A 21,542-nucleotide genomic window follows, 5' to 3' on the forward strand; every position below is an offset into this window, starting at 1 on the left:
CACAATCAACATCAACAACAGCACTTTGTGGTAAAGAATCAAATTGTGTAGCATTTAATTTGTGTGTTTGTTTGTTTTTAATTTATAGAAAATGCGCACCGTTGGTATGACACAGTACCGTCTTAATACACATTCATAATTAATGATATTGTGTCACTGTAGCTGATGAGACAGAATGGGATACATCTCATCGCTGTGATTCAGCCCCAAATCATCTGGTTTCAGCTCCTTTACCAGCTCCTTGTTTCTTCTTTCAGATTCGATCCAGGAGGCGGACGCAGCAGAGAGGCGTCACGAATCAGCCAGTAGTGGAGGAGAGCAGTGACAATGTTACTGTGGGAGATGCAGAAGATTGCGAAAAAACTGAAGGGTAAGGAAGTTTAATTATGAGATCTCTGTACTCAGCCATATTTTTTAAAATTTTATGCTTGACTGTGGTTTAGAACAGTGTCCACTGTTCCACAGTGGATGAGTCTTTTGTTTGTTTGTTTGTTTGAAAGGAACAGCATAAACGGACGCGTTTGTCTAGGATTTTCCCATGAAATATGTACAATCCACAATAAATCCTTTAGAAGCTTATACACATTAACACCTTCTGATATCATCATTACTCTTCTCTCCATTTCAGACTCCCTTTGTTTATGTACATTAAACAAATTCATGACACCCTCTCCTTTCATCAACACCTTTTCTTTTATGCTCATTTAAGTGGTGGGCTCTTTGATTCCCACAATCCCGTAAAATTTCCCCTGCAGCTGTTTGGGCTGTAAGAAACCTTTTGTGCATGAGTCATTAACAAATTGGAATGTGAGATTATAATTTTGTCCTGAGGGCTGCTCATCATCAGTCCCTTTGTCAGACAACGAAACATTTTCATAGTTAGGTGTGTACAAACGTAATTTGGTCTTCACTTTGTAGGGCTTATTCAAGAAACTCTTCTTTTATCTCATAGGGACTTTACTGTATGAGAGGTTTTCCCATGCATACTTAAAAGTGAGTAGGTAGATACTTTCGGTTGCTTTAACGGGGTTGCCTCTGCGGATTCATGTGCATATTTACTCCAGATGGCCTTAATGCCAGACATGTTTATCCAGGCTTGGGACAGGCACTGGAAGTAAATTGATTTGTGACCTCCACCGCCCATGCATATTTAAAAATGGTTATGCACACACGCAAATTAGCCCACACATACATAATACAGTTAACGATTAAAAGCATGAGGAACAACACAAACAGACGCAAAAACTTGTATTTAAACATACATGTCCTAAACTACAGGATTGGGCTAATGTATTTTTTCTTTTCATTCCTTTATTTACAGTAAATATAAAGGGAAACTACAGAAAGGGGTAATTTGATGTCAATGTTACATTTTCCCATTTTATTGGTCTCATTTATGTTTCACTGGCCCATTAAACATTTAACTGGTTTTAATTACTTTGAAATATGTTTGGGTAGCTTAACCTTAAATATTTAGTGTAGAGCACTAAGATTTTTAACAATCAAAACCTTCAGTTGTGTTAAAATCTTAACAGTATATGTGTTGGAGTAAACACTGTGCCCCGTGCTCTTGCACTCACACCTGCATGCTGCAGGTACTGACATAGAGGCGGATGGTTGATGTCTTCCTGCAGCAAAGTTTACATGAAATCTGCCAGATTTGCAGTTTATTTGCATGGGCAGACAAAAAACAGGCAGCTTTTGTCTTACCTCATTTTAAAACAGCTTTTTCACAGTGTAAAACCAACCAGCACTGGATGGGAGTAAGTGAAAAGTGTGTATGTGTGTGTCAAAGAGGAGAGTTGGCAGCACCACAATGAACTACCACCATAATAACATTATTACTGTCACTGCTTTTTTTTGGGGGGGGTTATTATGTATTTGTTGTATGTAAAAGTAAGAGTAAGAGGCTGCCTGAGCTGATACTCATTTGCTTTTGTTCATGCACGTACTCCTAAATACATTTAACAGTCTGGATGCTTCTGTTTTTAGTCACAAATGCAGGTGAATCGCTTACACTGTCCAGTTTTGCACACCCTTCCTGCTGTTTTTGTTACCTGGGATACTTTTTTTTTTTTGTTAACCTGCCAATCAGGCCGCTGGTTTTGCCAAACACCATGTAATGAAACCTTAATCCTTACATAAGAACACAAACAGTTACAAATTGTGCTTGCTGCATGGTAGCATACAGTCATTTAATTTTTTTTTTAACTTTTACAATTTCACAGTCACTTAAAGTATTGTTCTCTATTGTGAAACCAACTCGGTTTTCAGCTGCTTTTAGAATTTCACAAAAGTCTTCTAATCCTCCCATTGTAATGGTTTTTTTCCCCTCTCATAGGCTGTCACACTCATGTTAGTGGTGTGTGTGTGTGTACTCATGTTTCAAGCATACTTGTCATTCCTCGCAGCTTTTGTCTTCGTGTCAAGTGGTTTAGGTTGTTGTAACCAGGCTGTGGGTCACCAGGGGTCACCACTGGGATTATTGTAATAGGGTGGCAAATTAGGGGATGAGGGTTAGGACCAGGCGGTGAAAATGCCTACTGTCTTAACAAGCTGACTTGTCTCACGCTGACTTACCTTTGTTTGAATGATGACGTATTCACAATGTGGAGGTTTAAAAATAGCCAAATCTTGCACCCAATCCTTGGTGAATTGGATGTGCGCCTCCAGAGATTTATGATTGCAAAACTGGTTCGCCGTGTATGCGCTGACTCCACAGACAAAGTACGAGAATATATCATGGTAAGTCAATAGCAGTTGGTCTTCAGGATTTGTACTCCACTGCTGTAATTCATACGGGTCCACATTTCCAATGCACATACGTTTTGCAAGTACCGTCTCTCTGCATCTGGACGCAATCTGTCTCTATAACCGTCCTTTTTCTTTTGAGCTGCTTTTAAGTATGGTTCATAGCAATCTTCCTTCCAACACAGTGTGTTTGTTTTAATTCGTGGCCTGCCAGTATGGCTCCCACAATGCATTGTGACGTTACGTCAACTCCAAAGCCCTATAAAACCAAACTGAATCCCCTTCAAGATGAGTTGCGTTCCAGATGCGTTTTTTACAGAAGGAGAAATATTTTGGTATTTAACAATAACGATAATAATACAAGTGTGACTGGATGATATACCTTTTTCAGAGTCAAACACTAATGCAGGTTTAGGATGATTGCATTGGTAATTATTTTCCATTATCTGAGATGGTAATAGAGCTGTTATAAGTTATTATACAGATTAATTAAACCTCATATTAGCCTGTAAGATTGTTGTCACATTAAGAACACACGTTTTAAACATTAGATGATTTCTCGTCACGGCAGGTCAGTGAAAATGAAGCAGTTTACACCACCCAAGTGTGAAATTAAAATGTTCAGTAACAAAGACAATGAGAAAAATCCTTTGTACATCTCACTTGTGCAGAGTTTTGCATAATTTAAGTCTGATCCAGTTTGTTAGCTTTGTTCTTTTCTTTTTGCTATGTTTCTCAGCAGGGCTTCAAGGATTCAGTAAAAATACATTTTTAACATTGCTTACTGCAAAGGATTTCTAAAATGTTCTTAATTTAATCAGCAAGTCACTGAGAGGGTGAGCTCTGTTCTCTTCTCTTGAGGGCAAACAAAAATACTCAGTTTGCATCAGGATTATTTTTTCTGTATAATGTGTTCACAAACAATTCATATGTTGAACCAGGACTTGAGAGTTACTGTGTGCTCACAGCAAACATCAAAGAACATCTTGCTTAGGATCTTATCAGGCTTGGCTAAGTAGGTCCAGCTTCAGCAGGGTCAAAGTTCAGGGATTGGTGGTAGTGTGTGACCCCTGTTACACTAAGAGGTCACACTACTTGAATACCACAGTCACTTGGCATTATACCAAGATTGCGTGACATACCTGTCCCTGTGCAGTGTTTGAGTATTTTTGCTTAGCCTTTGTCTCAGAGGTATACTGTCAGACATGTTGAATTTGTTAAGAAACCAGTAGACAAAACATGAAGCGACGTACAGGAGGCAGTCCATCAGACAACAGTAGGAATGCTCTGCGTTCCTTTGTGGCATTTGTCCCTCAGAATTCCCCCTGGCCTCCCTACCTGCCTAAGCAGGCTTACATACATTCAACAGATGTAATACTTTTAATCTTCAAATCTGGATCCAAAATCTATTTGGGAAAGTTCTTTATGGTATGGAATAACTTTTGAAGTCTTGACATTAGCATCATTTTTATGTAATCCCACCCCAGATATTGAGTTTCATTGTATTTTCCATTACAGTATATGCATGTTTGTCATGAGATGGAACAAGAAGCTATACTTGCCCCTAGCTGAGTTTGCTCAATAACTGCAAAAACTGCAGGATGAGAAGAAAAGGTTTTTGTTTCTTAAAGTTCAAATAATCAGGTGAAAAAAGAGAGAGAGGTGAACATGGTGGGCGTGGTGTAGAGCAGGGCGATATGACCAAAAATATTTATCACGATATACATTTGAAAATTTGCGATAGCGATATGACTGACGATATAATTGACACTAGACAACATGCTTTACAACTCCACAACTTTATTAGTGCAAAAAAACCCATCAATGTATTTTCACTTAAACAAGCAGCTGTTTTTTATGTGCATTAAAGTTATATAAAAATGTAACAGTGCAAATGCAAATTCCTTGCTGACAGTTTAACCAAAAGGCATTTTCAGTGGAAATTGGCCGACATATCCTCAGCATAACCATGTATAATATCCACAAAACTTAAAAAGAGGTTATACACACACAATACGGTAATATTATGTTGAAGCACAGTACGTATCACTCCGCGAGGCGCCTGCCTAATATAGCCGTAATGCTCCGACAATCCATCAAGCGGTGCGGCTTCGTAGCTTAGCAAAGTCGTACTAAAACATTTGACAGATTTTCGAGCGCCGTGTACCACATAAAATCGTTTCGAGGTCAGTAAACACAACCAGAATTCATACATAAGGCACACGGGATTATAAGGGGCTCTGTCGATTTTCAGAAAAATCAAAGGATTGATTTTAAGTGTGCCGTATTTTTCAAACAACACGGTAATAACGACGGCCCGCTAGCATGCGCTACCAAAAATAGTGCTTTGTTGTGTATCTGACGGACGAAAGCTAAACCAGTTCCACACCACTGAAGTTGCAGCATTTTTACAAACCAATTCTGGTTCATCCGTTTCATTCAACGATCCGCTTTCGCTCTTCTCATTCTGCATCGCCGCCATGTGCGTATGTAAACAAAGGCACTGCGCATGCGCGTTTTACCCATATTCTATCGCGATATTTCATTTTCCTATCGTTGCCCAAAATTACACCGGTATTACCGTGAACGGTATGATATAGCCCAGCCCTAGCGTGGTGGTGCATCTGTGAACGATCCACAGATTTACTTGTCAAAGCCTTTTACTTTGGACCTTTTAACTTTTGTTCATTTGATGTAGATCTTATTTTTTGTTTTTGTTTGTGTTTTTTTTTTTTTTTTTTTTTTTTTGTCATGTTGTCTCTGAGATGTGAGTTTTAAGGAAAGGTGAAATACACATGATTGGGACAAACCTGATTTATAACATAAGACCAAGCTTCATGCTCAAAAAAGTCATAATGTTATCGTGGTTATTTTGTCATAATCACTGAAATCCAAAATCACAATTTAAATTAAAGTCTGATTAACCACCCAGCCCCAAAAACCTGAACCTAGTGTGACAAATTGTCATGATTGTATATTTAACACATATACATAGAAGAATGTTTGGTGTACAGTAGTCTAAGTAGCCCAAAGGTTTGAAGTACTGGCTCACATCAGTTTTTGTTTTTGTTTTGTTAAGTATTTTTCATTCATACTTGTTATGAAATGTGTTCTTGGCCTACATAATGATCATGTTATGAGGTTACATGCATGAGTAAATGTAAGTGGAATCATAATGTGGTTGAGGTGAACATAATAAGACCCTCCACAAGGTCTAGCTTCTTCCCTTATGCTCCCAAAACGTTACATTGCATCTTCCTGCTTCATATTCATATAGATTCTCTCACCCCTTGCTGCTGTTGTTTTTATGTATTCATTCCCATGTACAAGTAACTGCTGATCACTTTAACTACATTGTATAAATGTTTACATTTCAGATTTAATTTTAGAAATATCCCTCAGTGAAGTGATTCAAATTAACTACAGCCATGTACGATTGTATTTCAGGTCAGAGCAAACTTTAAAGAGGTCAGGTACAGGACCTGTTGGCAAGGTGGTTCACGGTCGGAGCAATCACAGCAGAGTCAAGTCTTTCCGTCTTCTTCGAAGCGTCAAGAGCCCAGTTAAGCAGGCCCCTCCCCCCTCTTCCTCCTCTGTTCCCGCTTCATCCTCCACTCTTCCATCTACCCGTAGTCCACCTTCTACTCTTCAGCCCTCCAGTGTTCCCAAAAGTGGGGAGCAGAACGACTCGCCCAGGACAGCTCTCATCAAGTAAGATCCACAAATTCATTTTTCACCTTCAAATGCCATCAGACTTGCCATACCTCCTGCAGTGAATAATTAAGAACTTTATTCCCCAGAGTTATACAAGCTCATTTGATATCACAGAATATTAGATTCTTGAAAGTGTTAAGTGTTGTGGGTGTTTAGTTGTACACAGCCTGAGAGCATAAAATTAATTTCATTAAAAGACTAATTTGACATTGTCATTAAATCTCCTTCCACCCAGATTGAATTATTTATCCTCCAGTGACTTCAAATAAATGTGCTGCATGCTAATGTGTTCTCTGAATGAGTCCCACATTACAAAGATATGAAAAGCTGAAAACACTGTGAGGTTTATAGCATATCATTGTGACTTTTGTATAAACACCTATGTTTTCCTTAGTTAAAAGTGGCTTAACCCAGTTTGAAACAACTTGTGCAGTTATTATTTTGATTAATCCACACTGAATAATTTCAACACTAACAACTTAATTTGGGGAAAAAAATGTTAGTACGGGATCTAGACAGACGTGGCTTTTTAAAGGTAAACTAAAATGGCCAGGCTTGATTGTTTTCAGTCGTATGAATGTATTCAAAAAGATACAAAAGAGCTAAAAACGTACTACATTTAAAATTTGACAAAATGTTCCATAAATGGTTTCACTTACTGTGGATTTGCTGGATTGTAATGAGTACGTTGGGACAACCTTACTGCTAATTAACAGGCTGCAACCTGCCCAATAAACTCTTTTATGGGCTGATAACGGATATGGAATAAGGCTGGAGACAAGCTTAAAATTAGTTTAGTAAGCAGAGCATACCACATCACATAACATATCAGGTTTCACAGTATCAAATGAGCCGCCTGTAATTCTGTAATAATGTGGTTGGAGGAAGTGTACTTATTTTACAGGCAGTGACAGCTGCCACAGAAACCAATTTCTTTTTCAGCTTTTGTTAAACAGAAAATTCCAAAGTTGACTGGAAGCCAGATTAATGTTAATTTCCATGCACTGCCATCCTCTACACCCTCCAAGATTCCAGAAACAAGGCCAAGACACATTGAATGAATCTAAACAGTAACAAAATATTAGATCCTAGCTTAGTGCATACAGATCTACACTTCTTAATTTACTATATAGTATAATTTTACTATCTTTCACAAATAATTAGTCTAAAGGTACACACTTGTGGTTTGGCTGGCTCTTACACTGAATGTTTATGAAGTAATGTCTCCCAAACTCAGCTGTATAATCAATATCAAGAGAGTCAAAGGTTTGAAGAAGTACAAAGCCATTTCTCTTCCTATTTCTATACCTGCCATTCAAATAAAATTTCAACTTGTGATGCAAATTATGATAATCAATGTAGAGCAGCCACTTAAATATTCATGAATTGTAATAATATACCATTTTGAAGTACTTCAAGGAGAAATTCAGACACAAGTGCCACAAGTAAAGGTAATACTGCTACGAGTTACAAGAAAGTGAAAGAGAATATTGGCTCACTCCTGCTGCCCACCATTACACTGACATTTAGATGTGTTTCACTGGACTAACATGTAAAGATTGTATTAACACTATATCTGAGAGCACAGTGGCCTTGAATATCATGATATTAGCATGAAAAGCTGTGCAGCACTAATAAGACCTTGTATCCACATCTGCCTTATGATTGTTAGCTTGTTTATACTTTATGATATTGTGTTGTTGCAGTGAATATTATATTTATACTTTACACAGACCTTTTTCAATGATATATGAAATCCATTCACCTTTCACTGTGTGTACTTTTCTAGAAACAGGTGGTGTGTGGAAATGGCACCAGACTTACTCACCATACAAAAACATTCATTATTCATTTGCTCGGTTGAAGTGCAACTTTTTAATCTTTCATCCTATTAATATTTATGGGACAGGAGTGGTTAATAATACACCACTGATGTTTCTTTGGTTGTCAAAATACTTTTACTGTCATGAATGTTTAATACTATAAATTGTCATATTTTAGCCTCAGAAACACACAAACGTCCGGCTGCCATGTTCCACAAACCTAAAGCTAGATTTCCCAGTGATTATAATCCTTATTAGTATGCACTGTTTCATGCTGTAAACACCAGTGTGTTTATGGTGGGTCTAATGGTTTTATAAGATATGTGTATGTGAGTGACAGACTACGAGAAAGTGATGACCCCCTCCTTCCCTCGTTGTGATGCATTGTTTTCCATAGTGTTTTACAGTAGGTCGGGGTGGGGACACATAGCACTAAAATAGAACAGTACTTTCCTGTTGAGTTGGTTACACACAATGCAGGTTTTGTACATCGTGTCCCTCCCAATAATCAAAGGAATCCACATGGTTAAATTACTTTCTTTAATAAGTTAATTACCATTAGGAATTTTATATTAATTGACAGCTTAGTGACAAATTGAGGAATGAGCAGTTGAAAGTGTGGGAAACAAGGCAATAGGATTGGTATGTGCAGGAAGATGAGCTAAGCTGTCCTGTATACAGTGCATCAGTGATGGACACTATCTGCCTGCCAGAGGCCCTGACACTCCCAACCTGAAATTACTTTTCCCCTTTTCATAACTTCCATCATGCAGCTCACATCAGGGAATGATTCCTTTTTTCTTTTTTTTCTTTTTTAGATATAACCAAACCAAAGATGTGAAGCTCATATTAAACTTGGCCAGAATTTCTGAGAGTCAAGAGCTGAAGCTTCAGACTGCCCTAAACAGCTTCTTTATGTTGGTAAAAGCAGGCAGGCACACAAAAACACAGAAGCCCCGCCCACATGCTGATTAAATCTAATTGGCTGCCCCTCATAAAAGAAGAAGAAAAAAGGGTTAAAGGGTATGTGAACAGGGATGACTTAAAAGCCCCTTTGAGATAAATAACAATCATTTCGGACTTTGAAAGCCATTAGATAAAAGAAGGGACTTGTGCCTGTATTTTCTATTTTGATGCCATATTGTGAAATACAACATTAAATACCGCACACTGTAACCTATAAAAAGTATAAATAATTTGTTTTGATCGGGGGTTTGTGCTTTGCTAGCTGTATTGCCTTAGGAATAACATTTTTGCAGTTATTTTCTTTAAAAAAGAAGGAAAAGGCTTCCTAACATTTTGTTCCATTCATAGTCACCAGATGGTGATTGACTGGGACGACGATTGCTTGAACCATAATAAGAGCAATGATGGTAATGGATTGTCATGACATTTGATGAATGTTTCATTTAAAACGACTTAGTAATTTCTTTGTGGTGATCTCTTGACTCTTCACACCATCATCAGCACAAAATTGAAAATTACAGTTATGACAATAATTGATAAATTGACCATAGTTAGCAAATAATAGCATGCTAGTCCTTTAAATCAGAGGTCCTCGAAAATTTGATGACTGCATACAAACTTACCCTGATGTCATGGCTACAAAATGAGTGCACACATAAAACACATTTTCTCAGTGTTTGTAATCTGTTTGCTCATAGGATGATTGTTTACAGTATTGGTTATTAGTTGTGTACTGATTGTACCTTCTTTTAAACAGTTAGTGAGGTGGCATTTTTTTTCTTTGACCCAGCAGTATTGGTTAATGTTAGGAATGCTTTAATCACAGCGACACAATTGCTAGAGCTCAAAACTTGAAGCTGAAGAAAAAGGGCTGGAATTCCTTTTGGGGTTTTTATGGGGGGTTAAGTTAAATTTGTTTACACGATGCCTTGCCAGGACAGATATTTTCTGTTTTAGAAATTGCTTTGAATTCAGCTTTGGTCTGTACTTAACACTCTTCTAAAAACCACTAGATCTTGGCCTGCTCACAGAACTTCCCATACTCCTGTGCATCCTCCTGTCTCTCCGTCCATCTGCTCTTTTCTGTCATGTGATCACGTGAGAAACGCAAGATAGACACACTAGGAGACAAGAAAACATGTTTTTCTCTCAAGTGTCATAAAACCAATTATTACTGACACGGTGCCAAGTAACTAGTTCAACCAGTATTTTGTCTGCAGTAGAGACAGACACGCTCTTCTTTGTGCTTGAAGTACACATTTGCATTAGGTACAGTGTGTTCTACAGTGTATATTGTTTATTATGAATATTGTTTTTATCGTAAATTTTCAAGGTAGGTTTTTTTGTTTCGTTTTTTTCCTTAGAACAAACATATGTGAGCTGACATTTACTAAGAAACACACATTGTGTCTCTTGGCCATCTCTTCACAGAAACTGGGCGTGTTAGTTTCTTTAATTAAATCCAACTGCAGCCAGGTTCACTTTCAAAGTCTGGTAAAGGATTTCTTTTTAATCTCTTTTGCATTACTTTATAATAACACAGATATCGTTGTATTCACGACAAATAATGGCATGTATTTTGATTTCACCTTCACTGACTAGTTTACTAAGAAGTGCTGGCTTTATATCAAGGCTACAGATGTCTTATAAATCTACTGAAGTGTGTATCTCTGTAGGCAACAATACAGAGTCACACAGTAAAGCGGTCCTCATGTGTTGAAGGCAGTAATAAAAGTTCACACACATTATTGCAGCAGAACATATGTGACTCTGCAGCGTGGCAGAAGTGTACAAGCCAACAATTAGTGTGTGTGTGTGTGTGTGTTGTAGTTTGTCATCTGATCCTCATCTAGGACATATATGCAGCAGCGTAGGAGCCACTACACATGGTGCTCACCTCATCTTCTCCCCTCAGGGAAATGTGTTATATACACGTTTTACATATGTGTGCCTTTGAGTCGTACATGCTCCATATAATGAAATGTGGTGGAAAACAAAAACCTTTATGTGCATGAAAAAGTCAAGCGCTTGCTTGGATGTACTAGATTCACACGCACACCACCTTTACCATTGTTAAGATGCAGGTGTAGCAGTGTTATGTAACAGGGTAGTGAGGATACAGGATGAATGAGTGGTCAAACACAAGGAAGAAAGGGACAGTGGGAGCATTACTGCAGTGTGAGGTGCTTTGGCCAATCACGTGAGGCCTTCATCCCCTGAACGATACCAGTAAAGTATGGATTCTGTCACTGGATAGTTTGTTACTTTATAGGATAACGTATTGAGCACATTTAGTCTTTTTATTATATGTTAAAGCCTTTTTTACTCTGTGTAGTCACAATCTTAAAACATGAAACAACAAAAATCTCAGAAATGATAAACCGATGACAGTACATTCACTAAACTTCACATAAGATCTAGTGTGAAGTGTACTTGTGATTAGCTTTTTATGTTTAGTGCCGATTGTTCTCGGTGCTTATGACATACTGTTTGACTGAGTCTTATATGAAAGCTCCTTCTGTTAGTAAGAATATTAAAGTTTATACCAAATGAATATGTCCACACTATAAAGACAATGCACAGCCATAGCAGATACAGCACTGAAAATGTACACTAATGTAAGCAGTGAAAGGCTGCTAAAGCTTTTCAGCTAAGCTGCGGTTTTACTTTTAATTTTACTTACCTATGTGCTACTTTGCCATCTAGTTTACTACTAAAAAAAACTGCCAGTGATAAACTCTGCCTTTTTTTGCAGTAATAACCATCATCACTCACTAGTTTGGTTTTGTGTTTTTAATAAGAAAGAAAGAAAGAAAGAAAGAAAGAAAGAAATAGAAATTCACACCAAACAAGACCTGAATTTGATAAAGTTTTATAGTAAAAACCACTATTACAGTATAATATCAGCATCTGTCCTATTTGTGTCTATTACCTTCTCCTTTCCTTGTAGCAAATTTTTGTATTTTCATTTGTATATAATTATATCTCTCTCTCACTGCCTCTGGCAGTTTAAAAATATTAAAAGACCGTGTATTTAGTACACGTTGTTCCTAAACCCAGTTATGTAATGCGACAGCCAAAAGCAATGTGCCTCTAAAAAGTTTCAAGTCTGGTCTCAACTTGCCTGTCGCTCCTGTGACAAGTCGCTAATCCTCTCATGCTCAGCTGTTGTTAAACATGACAGGTTCAATTGATCATGACAGGCTATACTGTGTCATCATTACTGCTGTTTTCCATGTTTTTATTTATTTATTTATTTATTTATTCATTCATTCAGTTTTCAGCTAAGTGCTGTTCCCTTGATACAGTACACCACTCTACTCTTAATCATTCATGACATCATTCCAGATTTCCCAGCGATGCCCGGCTGTCGTTTGTGTGTTTAAACTGGCCTCAACTACTGCAGAGATATGAGCTTATGCACCTGGCTGTACACGTGTGAATTTTAAGGTCACACATGCATAAAAACATAGCAAAACAAAGAAAAAAACAGCAGGAGTTACACTGATATCCCACGCAGTGATTATGGCTTGATCATACATACCTTATATAACACCCACTCTACTTGGCATGTCATCCCTGAAGCCTGGGAGGCTTTAATGACAAAGTAAAAGGTGATTTTTGGCTGTTTTGGAACTGATGAATGTTGGCGTACTGTTACTTCTGCTATTACTACTTCTATTTATCATATCATTAGAGTCGATTTTCCATGTTGACAGTATTTTAAGGGCTAACCTTTGCACTGTCAGGGGTCAGCCTCAAGGCAGCAGGACGGCATACTGTAAATAAATGGCACCACTGGCCCACACCTTGCTATATATCTAGAAAAGCAAACAAAAGCTAACAGGTACAAATGTAAAAGTGAGTGAACCATGAATGGACTACACCTCACTGTTTTTGTAAGGGTTGAATGAAAAGGATACCCCCTCCCACCCCCAAATGGAAGTAATAAATCGGATTGAGCATAAATTTCTCCGTTAGGTACACACTCGTCGTCCGGTTTAACAAAGAAAAATGTCATTTTGTTACTGAAAAATGGAAAAGGCAGCAATGTTGAGATTTCAACCAGAAATATGTCATAGGTTGTTTATCTGCAAGCATAATGAAAGGCTTTGGTTTGAATGATAGTTACAGCAATGAAAGGAACAAGTTAAAGTCGCTGACTGTCACACTAAGACCTTTGTGATTGCCAGTAAAAGAAAACGGAGCCTGGATAAAAGAGCTGTGCAATCTGTAATTCCTCTGGTACACAGCCAACGGGGGTATTTTGTGCAAAGATATTAATTCAAGATTTTAGAAGGCTTTATGTCAGAGACTCATTCTGATTGAATCACCAGATTCAAGAACCAGTTGACCCAGCAAAGACCTTCATTTATCTGATCATTTCCCGGGAAAAGAACAATGGGCAGCATGATATAATCAGCAGGCATATATATCTGATACTTGTTTAAGTTTTATGTGTTTAAAGATATTTGTGGTACACAGTTTGAAGCTGGAATAATGAGCATGTGTAACTGCAGTAATATTCCTGAAAATTCCTCCCACTATGCATAAAATTAGTCCCAGCATAAGAATTAAAGGATATCTGGATTAGTTTATCACTTGATATTTCTCAATACTTTTTTCCAATTTCATTTTATTGTATTTATTTATTTTAAAGTGAAATAAAACTAATATTTAAAAAAAATAGTGTTTGGGGGAAATGAGGTGGTCTGTGCTTACTCTCATCGGCATCTTACTTGTTTTAAATAAACTGTCATGCTCGAGTTCTTTAACTTCCCAGAGCTTCCTATTACCCGTAGCCTAGATTGTATCTGATGTCTGCTATCTTGAGTATAAACACCTGCTGAGGACAGGATGAGGGAGACGGAGCTGTAAAGGTTGTTGATGTATGACTGAGGTCTTTGTTTCTGCTTGTCAAATGCAGAACTTGCCACTGACGTGTTAAAATGGAGTATTGTATGTTGGTTAATAAAGAAGAGAGGCCACACAGGAAATCTCTGACAAAACATCACAAAGATACAGCCATAATGAGTTTTCTCGACACTTGAGTATTATCAAGTAAGAGTCAGATATTCTGTTTGTAAACCCCCCAGTACAACTGGCCTACTCTTCTTTATCCTCTCGCTTGCATTTATCACAGGTGTGTGATTTCAGTCCCATCCTTGCACTATTTTTTTCCTTCAGATGGTGAAGATGTGAGGAATTTCTCTTTAAAAATGTTTTTTAAACCACCAGCTTCCTCTATGCTGTGCGAAAATGTTGTCATGCTAACATGCCACTTCAAACCGTGAATACTTACTCGTTAAACATCAGAATTTTGCAGTTGACATTTAGTGAGTGTAGATGCACAGAGCATGTGCACCACCTGTAAGAAAAAAATAAAAAATTTGTAGACCTGTTTAAACGTTTTTGCTCTTGCTAGTCAGTGCCAAAAATACTATTTGAATAAAGTTAAACAACTTTATTCTACTAATATAGAACAGCAGTTACCTGTTAGTTCAGATATGTTATAATGCCACCTGTTAGATTTTTTTCTATGTAATAGGAAGTTTTTTTGGGGGGTGGGGTTTAAGAAGGTGAAAATTAAGATAAATGGCATCTGTGCAAATCAACACGGTTCTGCAACACTTTAATGTAGAAAATGAGCTGTTGTATGTGAACTGTGTCAGTGTAAAGTAGCATATAATCATTTGATGGATGAAATGCATAACCACATTCTGCACAGGCTTCTGAAGGCTGCTGTTCTCGCACTCCTACTGTTAGCCACAGTCAACAAACTAGTACGATGTTGCGTGCGTGCAGGTTAAAGAAAAATAATAATATTAACTCAACTTAAATTTAATGTGCTTGTACCTGGGGACCCGTAAGTGCAACAGTGCCCATTTCCACAGTGGTTCTCCAAGTGTATCACTGGTGTCAGGTGTCACAGACGCATCATGTACTAAGTCAGTTAAAGCAGAAAGCACAGAGTACCTGAGCCCAGCTTGTGGGTCTTGCTGAGTCACAGCAAAGGAAATGGTTTTACTGGTGCCACACTGTACCACAGTCTCTCTCTCTCCCCCTCTCTCTCACTCTTTCCCTCTCTCTCTCTCCTGTTTCCTTTATGTCTCCTTACAGTTTAATTGAATTTAAATTATGCATGGTGTGTCTGCTAGAGGAGAGTGAGAATAGTAACAGAGTAAGAATGGCTTTTCTTTTCATGCCTGTATGTGCCGTCCATATCTGTGTTTGTATACATTACTGTATATTCATCAGTAATGTTTTTTTTGTAACTTTTTCCCTGATTACTTTTGTGCACACAGCCTCTAGAACCTAAAAGCAACCTGAGCTCAGTTTAGCTGACTGATGTTACCCAGCACATTATTCCATTACTGCGCCACACACACAATATGCTTTACATGATTTATTGTATGAGTGTCTGTGTGAGACGGAGCTTGACACAAGTATGTCACAACCATCTTAGTGTATTTAAAAAAAAATAAAAATAAAAAAAAATCCATCTCTCTGTAGTGTGGTCCCAACCTGATACCCACACTAAATGTTCTAGTAGTGCCATGAAGCTCCTCATGAGTGCAAACAGCATTAACGCAGTAGTTTTTGTTTGACACGACGGTGAAATATGTTAAAATATGTCAGTGACGGTTACAGACTGTCAGACTGTAACATGTCAAGAGAGCTCATTGTGCTCACTTTTTGTTAGATATGTTTGGATAAACGTATTGCATATAGAGCTGATGCTTTCACCTCTCGTTCCCTTAACAGAACAAATCAATGTGTCCCTTGTGTATTGATTTAGGGGTCAGAACAATACAGCTCAAATTGAAAACCCTGTGACGGGCCCCTATAAAAGCTGTGCACAAATGATTGCCCACAAATCTCAGTGAGCTAAAGCAGTGTTGTACCAAAATTCCTCCACAACGATGCGAGAGACTGATAAGAGCATCAAGAAAATGCTAACTTTTTTGTGCTAAAAGTGGTTCTATGGGCTACTGAGTCATGTGGTATACTTATGTTTGTTTCACACATTGCTCTTACATTTTAGCTTATTTTTTGTTAAACCCTGTATAATACATTGTGTTGTAATGTGTTGTTGTTCATGCAACATTGTTTTAACTATTTTAAGACTTTTTAAAGATTTGATCATTTTTATATCGAACATTATAACCGAGCGAGGGTGTACTTTCTTTTTACTGTGGCTGTGCATTTAGGCAAGAAAACGTTCTCTTAATTAAATATTCTCTATGCACCTTGTGAATTGAACCGTGCGTGCAACAATGTCAGATTACAGGCAATTTTATGCTTTTTGTTGTTGTTTGTTTTGTTTTGTTTTGTTTTTTTGGGGGGGGTTGTTCGTTATTATTTGGTTGTGGTGTTTTTTACATTTATGTGGTCTGGGGGGGGTTACTTGAGTGTGGTCAATGTAATGGCAGGAACGAGCAAACTGAATGGTGACTCAATGTAACTTATAGTTATAGCATATTCATAACATATTTCATACCGTGTACATATTACATATAGACCCATTCTGTAATATACTTACATATCTATATTATTGCTAATATATATTGTAATATATCTATATCATGGCTAAAGCACTTCTGGATGGATGCAAACTGCATTTCGTTGCCCTGTACCTGTGACATGTGCAATGACAATAAAGTTTATTCTATTCTATTCTATGTGGGTTGTTGCATGGAGAAAGGGTTTTCACAAGTTTAGGTTTCCACCTTGAATGAAGGGAGCACACCCATATGCGCAGGCATGTATACTGTCCAGCTGCACACACCACAAAAAAATCATTAGCTATGCAAGTCCAGATCCAGCAATTGTTCAACAGTGTTTTTCTTGTTTAGTAGTGCTTGTGCGTGTGCATTATTCTCCAAATGGTCATTTCTTGTTTTTGTTTGAGCCATATGTTTTCATTTCTTGTGCCATTCAGCTGTCTCTGGAGGGGGAGGGGGTATCTGTTAATCCTGGAGGCACCTTAGTTTCCTTATAGGCTTTCTTTGCCTATATAAAGTAATTATTTGAGTTCATTTAAAGGCTGAGCACTGAATACTGTGGGGCCCACCTTGCTGGTTGCTCCATGGGGTTGTGCTGCTTAGTGAAACATTTAAATGGTTATAAAGACCACCTTGGCCATATGCTTGTATAGTATGGGACCAGGTCAAGGAGCACCATTACCATAGTGTCAATTCTTCCACTGAATTACCTCCACTGGCTTGTATAGTAAGACGGCCAGACTGAGGGCTGGTCACAGTGAATGGCTGTTTTGCATCAGGTTGGGTCTGTCTCCAACCACATGCAGCTAAAGCCACCATAGCTAACCTGCTCAGAATAATCACTTCTCACACACTGACAGAAACACACAATCAAGCCAAACAGCACTGAGTCAATCAAACACAGAGTTGAGAAAAGGCATATTCCCACAGACAAACTTGCATATCTCTTCCAGCCACAAGTCCTCCTTCACATCATCACAGCACAGTCAGACATTTTAATCCAAGAAACTCAATTGCTGTTTATTTCATGTGGAGTTGATGCAGGCTGGGTTATTATTGGCTGGCAAAGGAGAGTGAAACGGCCTTGACGGTAAAGACGGGGTCTCACTGTGCAGTGAAGCATAGCTAGAATTTTAGATAATACTTTGTGTCACAGGCAATGCATCTTTTTTTTTAATTTTGTTCAAAGGCTGTGTATCTATGAAGTGTTTTTGTGTCAAATATTTAAAGTCCTTAGAAACAGAAACAATGAAAAATAAAGGAAGGACAGATGGCATCTGAAATATTCAGAGCGCTGTTCTGTTTGGAGCCAAACATGCTTTGTATGCATAACCTCTTTCAGGATGTTTGTGCAATATTTGATTCCACGTTGCTGGTTTTCACCTGACGGATTCTCTTAGATAAGCTGCTGGGTGGGGACAAAATTGTTTGTGGTTTATTTGGACCCAAGAAGATTTTCTACGTCTGTTGGCTTTGGCAGATGAGCTAAATGTCATTTGAGCTCCTGAGAGTGATCATCTGTGGTGCAATTTAAGAGGAGCTGTGGTATGGATGGGATGGGATCATTTCAAATAAATGCCAGAAACCATAATTAATAACTGAATAAACCCACAGAATCGGTTCTGATATCCAGGAAATAAAATGAAATCGTTTTATATTAGTTCACTAAATGAACCAAACTAAATATGTGAAGTCGATCGGGTTAAACTGCTGCATGTGGGTGCAGCAGTCAGATCCCAGAACATAATTATAACTCACCAGTGTTGTTTGTGTCTGCTGCCATGTCACTTATTTGTCTGGAAGCTTAGGTATTAAAAAACTGTTCCCATGAGATGAAACTTGTCCTACAGTAAATGTTCAAGATGGAAAACGGCATTAATTGAAAATCACGTTATTGGATTCTGCTTAGATGATAAAGCTTAAGATCTCTTGCAGTGTGTAGGTTTTGTAGACACGCATGTGATGAAGCAACATGTAGGCATTCTGCCAAAACAAGCTTATGAAGTGTCCCGGTTGTGTGTTTGTATTCTCATGATGCTAACTAATGCTAAAGCTAGAGAACCAACCCAAGTTATGATATAAGAATAAGGTAACAAAGCAAACATTTCTTCTTGTATATTAAAAAGTAGATATCCCATTTCCTTGTCATTATTGGTTGCTCACCTGTGTCACATCTTTATTATGTTCTCTTTGAACATTTAGCACAGGATTTATTGGACACATTAGATGATTATCGAGTAAACGTTATCTTATTCTAGGATTCTATGATGCCAGTGTTTGGCTGATCCCTAGTATTTATGGCCGAGTGACAAATTCACTGTCTTTACACACTGAACGTACTTGACATTTAAATGTGTACGATAATGAGAAATGTTAGTAGAGAGATGTTTGGCTCAAAAACTGCAGCACTTCTGTATCACAGTGCCATCAAGCCCTTGGAGCTGTGTTTTGTTTTGTTTTTTTCTTTCTTTTTGTTTAGATAAATTGCTAGGATTTGTAATTTAATGTAATCTCCACTTTTTGTTTATTTTCCCCTAAAGTTGAATATTTCTTCACATTTATTTCTGTCTTTCAGGGAGTTGTCATCCAGACAGCAGAACAGCTTCCCATTCAGGAAGGCCAAAGAGTCGAAGCTGATCTGACACTGAAGGAAGAAGAAAAGATCTGATGGAACAAGGGAGGAATACAATGCTTAAACCTTACTATGTAGTTTGGTTTGGGATCTGGAATAGTTGCTAAAGGGTGTGTGTGATTAGAAAGTTGCACCTCAAACACACCCAGATCATCTGAGGTCAATCTGATTTTATAGTTTTTGCTGAGCTGTATAGCCAATCTCAGATCAGCCGCAGTGTGAAACCTGCTAACTGTTTTATGTAGTTTGATTGTGTAACTGAAATTTTATTGTGTGCTTATTTTCTGTCTACTGGTGCAATGTATTTCTTCAAGTTGAATCATAAATGCTTAACACTGACATTTTATTCCCTTTAGCAGCTGACACTAATAAATTATGTTATTGTTTTTGAAAGTGACACGTTATTTATTTGGGAGCATGCCCAAACTGCACTCTGCTTTGGTTGTGCCAGTTTTTCATCAGACTATCAAAACCACTGTCTTACTATGTAATTATTTTGAACCAGTATTGGAACTCTTATCAGTCACACCCAGAAAGTGTCACCAGTGCTCAGTCTTTGATGTTTGTGTTCACTGCATTTAAATTGAGTGGAAAAAGCTTTGGAAATTGGGTCAGTTTGACTGGTTATTGGTGCAGTTGTGCTCCAGGATAAAAGCGGTGGCTTCTGGTTAAAATGCTGAAAATGACCACATTCTACAGACGAGGACGGTCTTGTAAACATTAACTGTCATTCCTCCCCCAGACTCAAAAATAGCAGGAACAGAAAGAGCAGAATGTTTTTGTAGCACTGCAATAAATATCAATAAGTTCAGGGTGTTCAGTGTGTGCCTTCGATACTGGAGACTGTGGTTTACATTTAATATGACAAAGCTCAATATTAGCATCATTTAATCAGACTTTAAAGTACAGAACTGTGGAAAACAAGAAAACACAAGAACTTTGGTTTGGATTTCAATGATTGTGGCTCCCTCATGATGTAAATTTTAACCAGGAAGCTTGTGCGTAAGTCTGACTCGTCCTGGTGCTACTTTACGTTAGTATGTAACTCTCTGCATTCCAGCCACTGAAGACGGCAGTCAAAGCTGAGCACTGGAAATATTTTGAAGCTTGTGGTTTAACATCGTTAATGGTTTACGTAGCCTTCTAGTAGAAAAACATTTGACTGACATGGAATGACTGAAATAGATTTTTGGGGATGACCCTCAGTTAGCAGCTGGTTGTACTAAAGCTAAGCTGGCAGCTTCTAGCTGCATTGTTAGGTCGCATGATCTTAACATTTGAAACTTGGCAACATTTCAGGCCAGTATGTGTATATAATCTGATCTCTCACCTCCCACAGTTCAAAGTAGAATAATGCAAGTCCGAAAAGCAGAAGGGAGTCAACTTGTTAAATGTCACAGATGTGTTTGGAATAATTGATATTTTTGAAAATGTCTTTAAAAAGGGTTTCCTAATAAGGAACTTTTCACAATTTCATGTCTATTTCAGAGCATGCAACTGTTTTAATTTAAGATACTGTAGTTAACTCACATTTGAAGTAATTAAATGACGTGACTGGTTTTGGAAGTTAACATGACTGCAAAGATTAAATTTTTAAACTGATCTACTATGTTTAATTTTAAATTCTGCCTTTTCATTCAAATTCAAATTTTATTTGTCACACACACAACCATACACAGTACGACATGTGGTGAAATGCTTATTGCTGTGCAATGCCCGACCATTAAATGACAGTAAGATTTAGAGATTTACGGATTACTACAAAATTTACAGATTTTAACTTAGAAATTTACAGTAAAAATGTGCAAATAAATAACGATTTACAGAGGAAATTATGAAAGAAAAAAAAAGAAAATTATAAGAAGTGTGCAAATAAACAGAGTGCGTGCGGTGATGCGATGTGTGTGAGAGAGTCCAGTCCTACACCTGGTTCAGGGCAAGAATAGCCTGGGGGAAGAAGCTCCGCCTCATTCTCTCTGTTTTGGCCTTAAGGGAGCGGAAGCTCTTCCCAGACCTCAACAGTGAGAAGAGCCCATTGTTGGGATGGGAGAGGTCCATCATAATCTTAATCATAATCCCAAACCAGGTGCAAATGTTTTCCGTCAGGATGCTCTCGATGGTGCAGGAGTGGAAGTTCTTATTCTCTCTAGT

The 21,542-nt window shown here is 37.9% G+C and overlaps 1 protein-coding gene across 1 annotated transcript in view; it reads left to right on the top strand.

The window, feature by feature from the left end:
- Positions 1–19,777, top strand: part of LOC146384345 (uncharacterized) — a 62,948-nt gene extending 43,171 nt beyond the window's left edge. Inside the window, exons 13-15 of the mRNA XM_084936291.1 lie at positions 258–370; positions 6,199–6,462; positions 19,335–19,777. Of these exons, the coding sequence (XP_084792417.1) occupies positions 258–370; positions 6,199–6,462; positions 19,335–19,401 (444 nt within the window). The 3' untranslated portion in view covers positions 19,402–19,777. The remainder of the gene's footprint in view (positions 1–257; positions 371–6,198; positions 6,463–19,334) is intronic.
- The last annotated feature ends 1,765 nt before the right edge of the window (positions 19,778–21,542 follow it).

Source organism: Perissodus microlepis, chromosome 7 (genome assembly GCF_051167445.1).
Source record: "Perissodus microlepis isolate ML-2025 ecotype Zambia chromosome 7, ASM5116744v1, whole genome shotgun sequence".
Classification (NCBI taxonomy): domain Eukaryota; kingdom Metazoa; phylum Chordata; class Actinopteri; order Cichliformes; family Cichlidae; genus Perissodus; species Perissodus microlepis.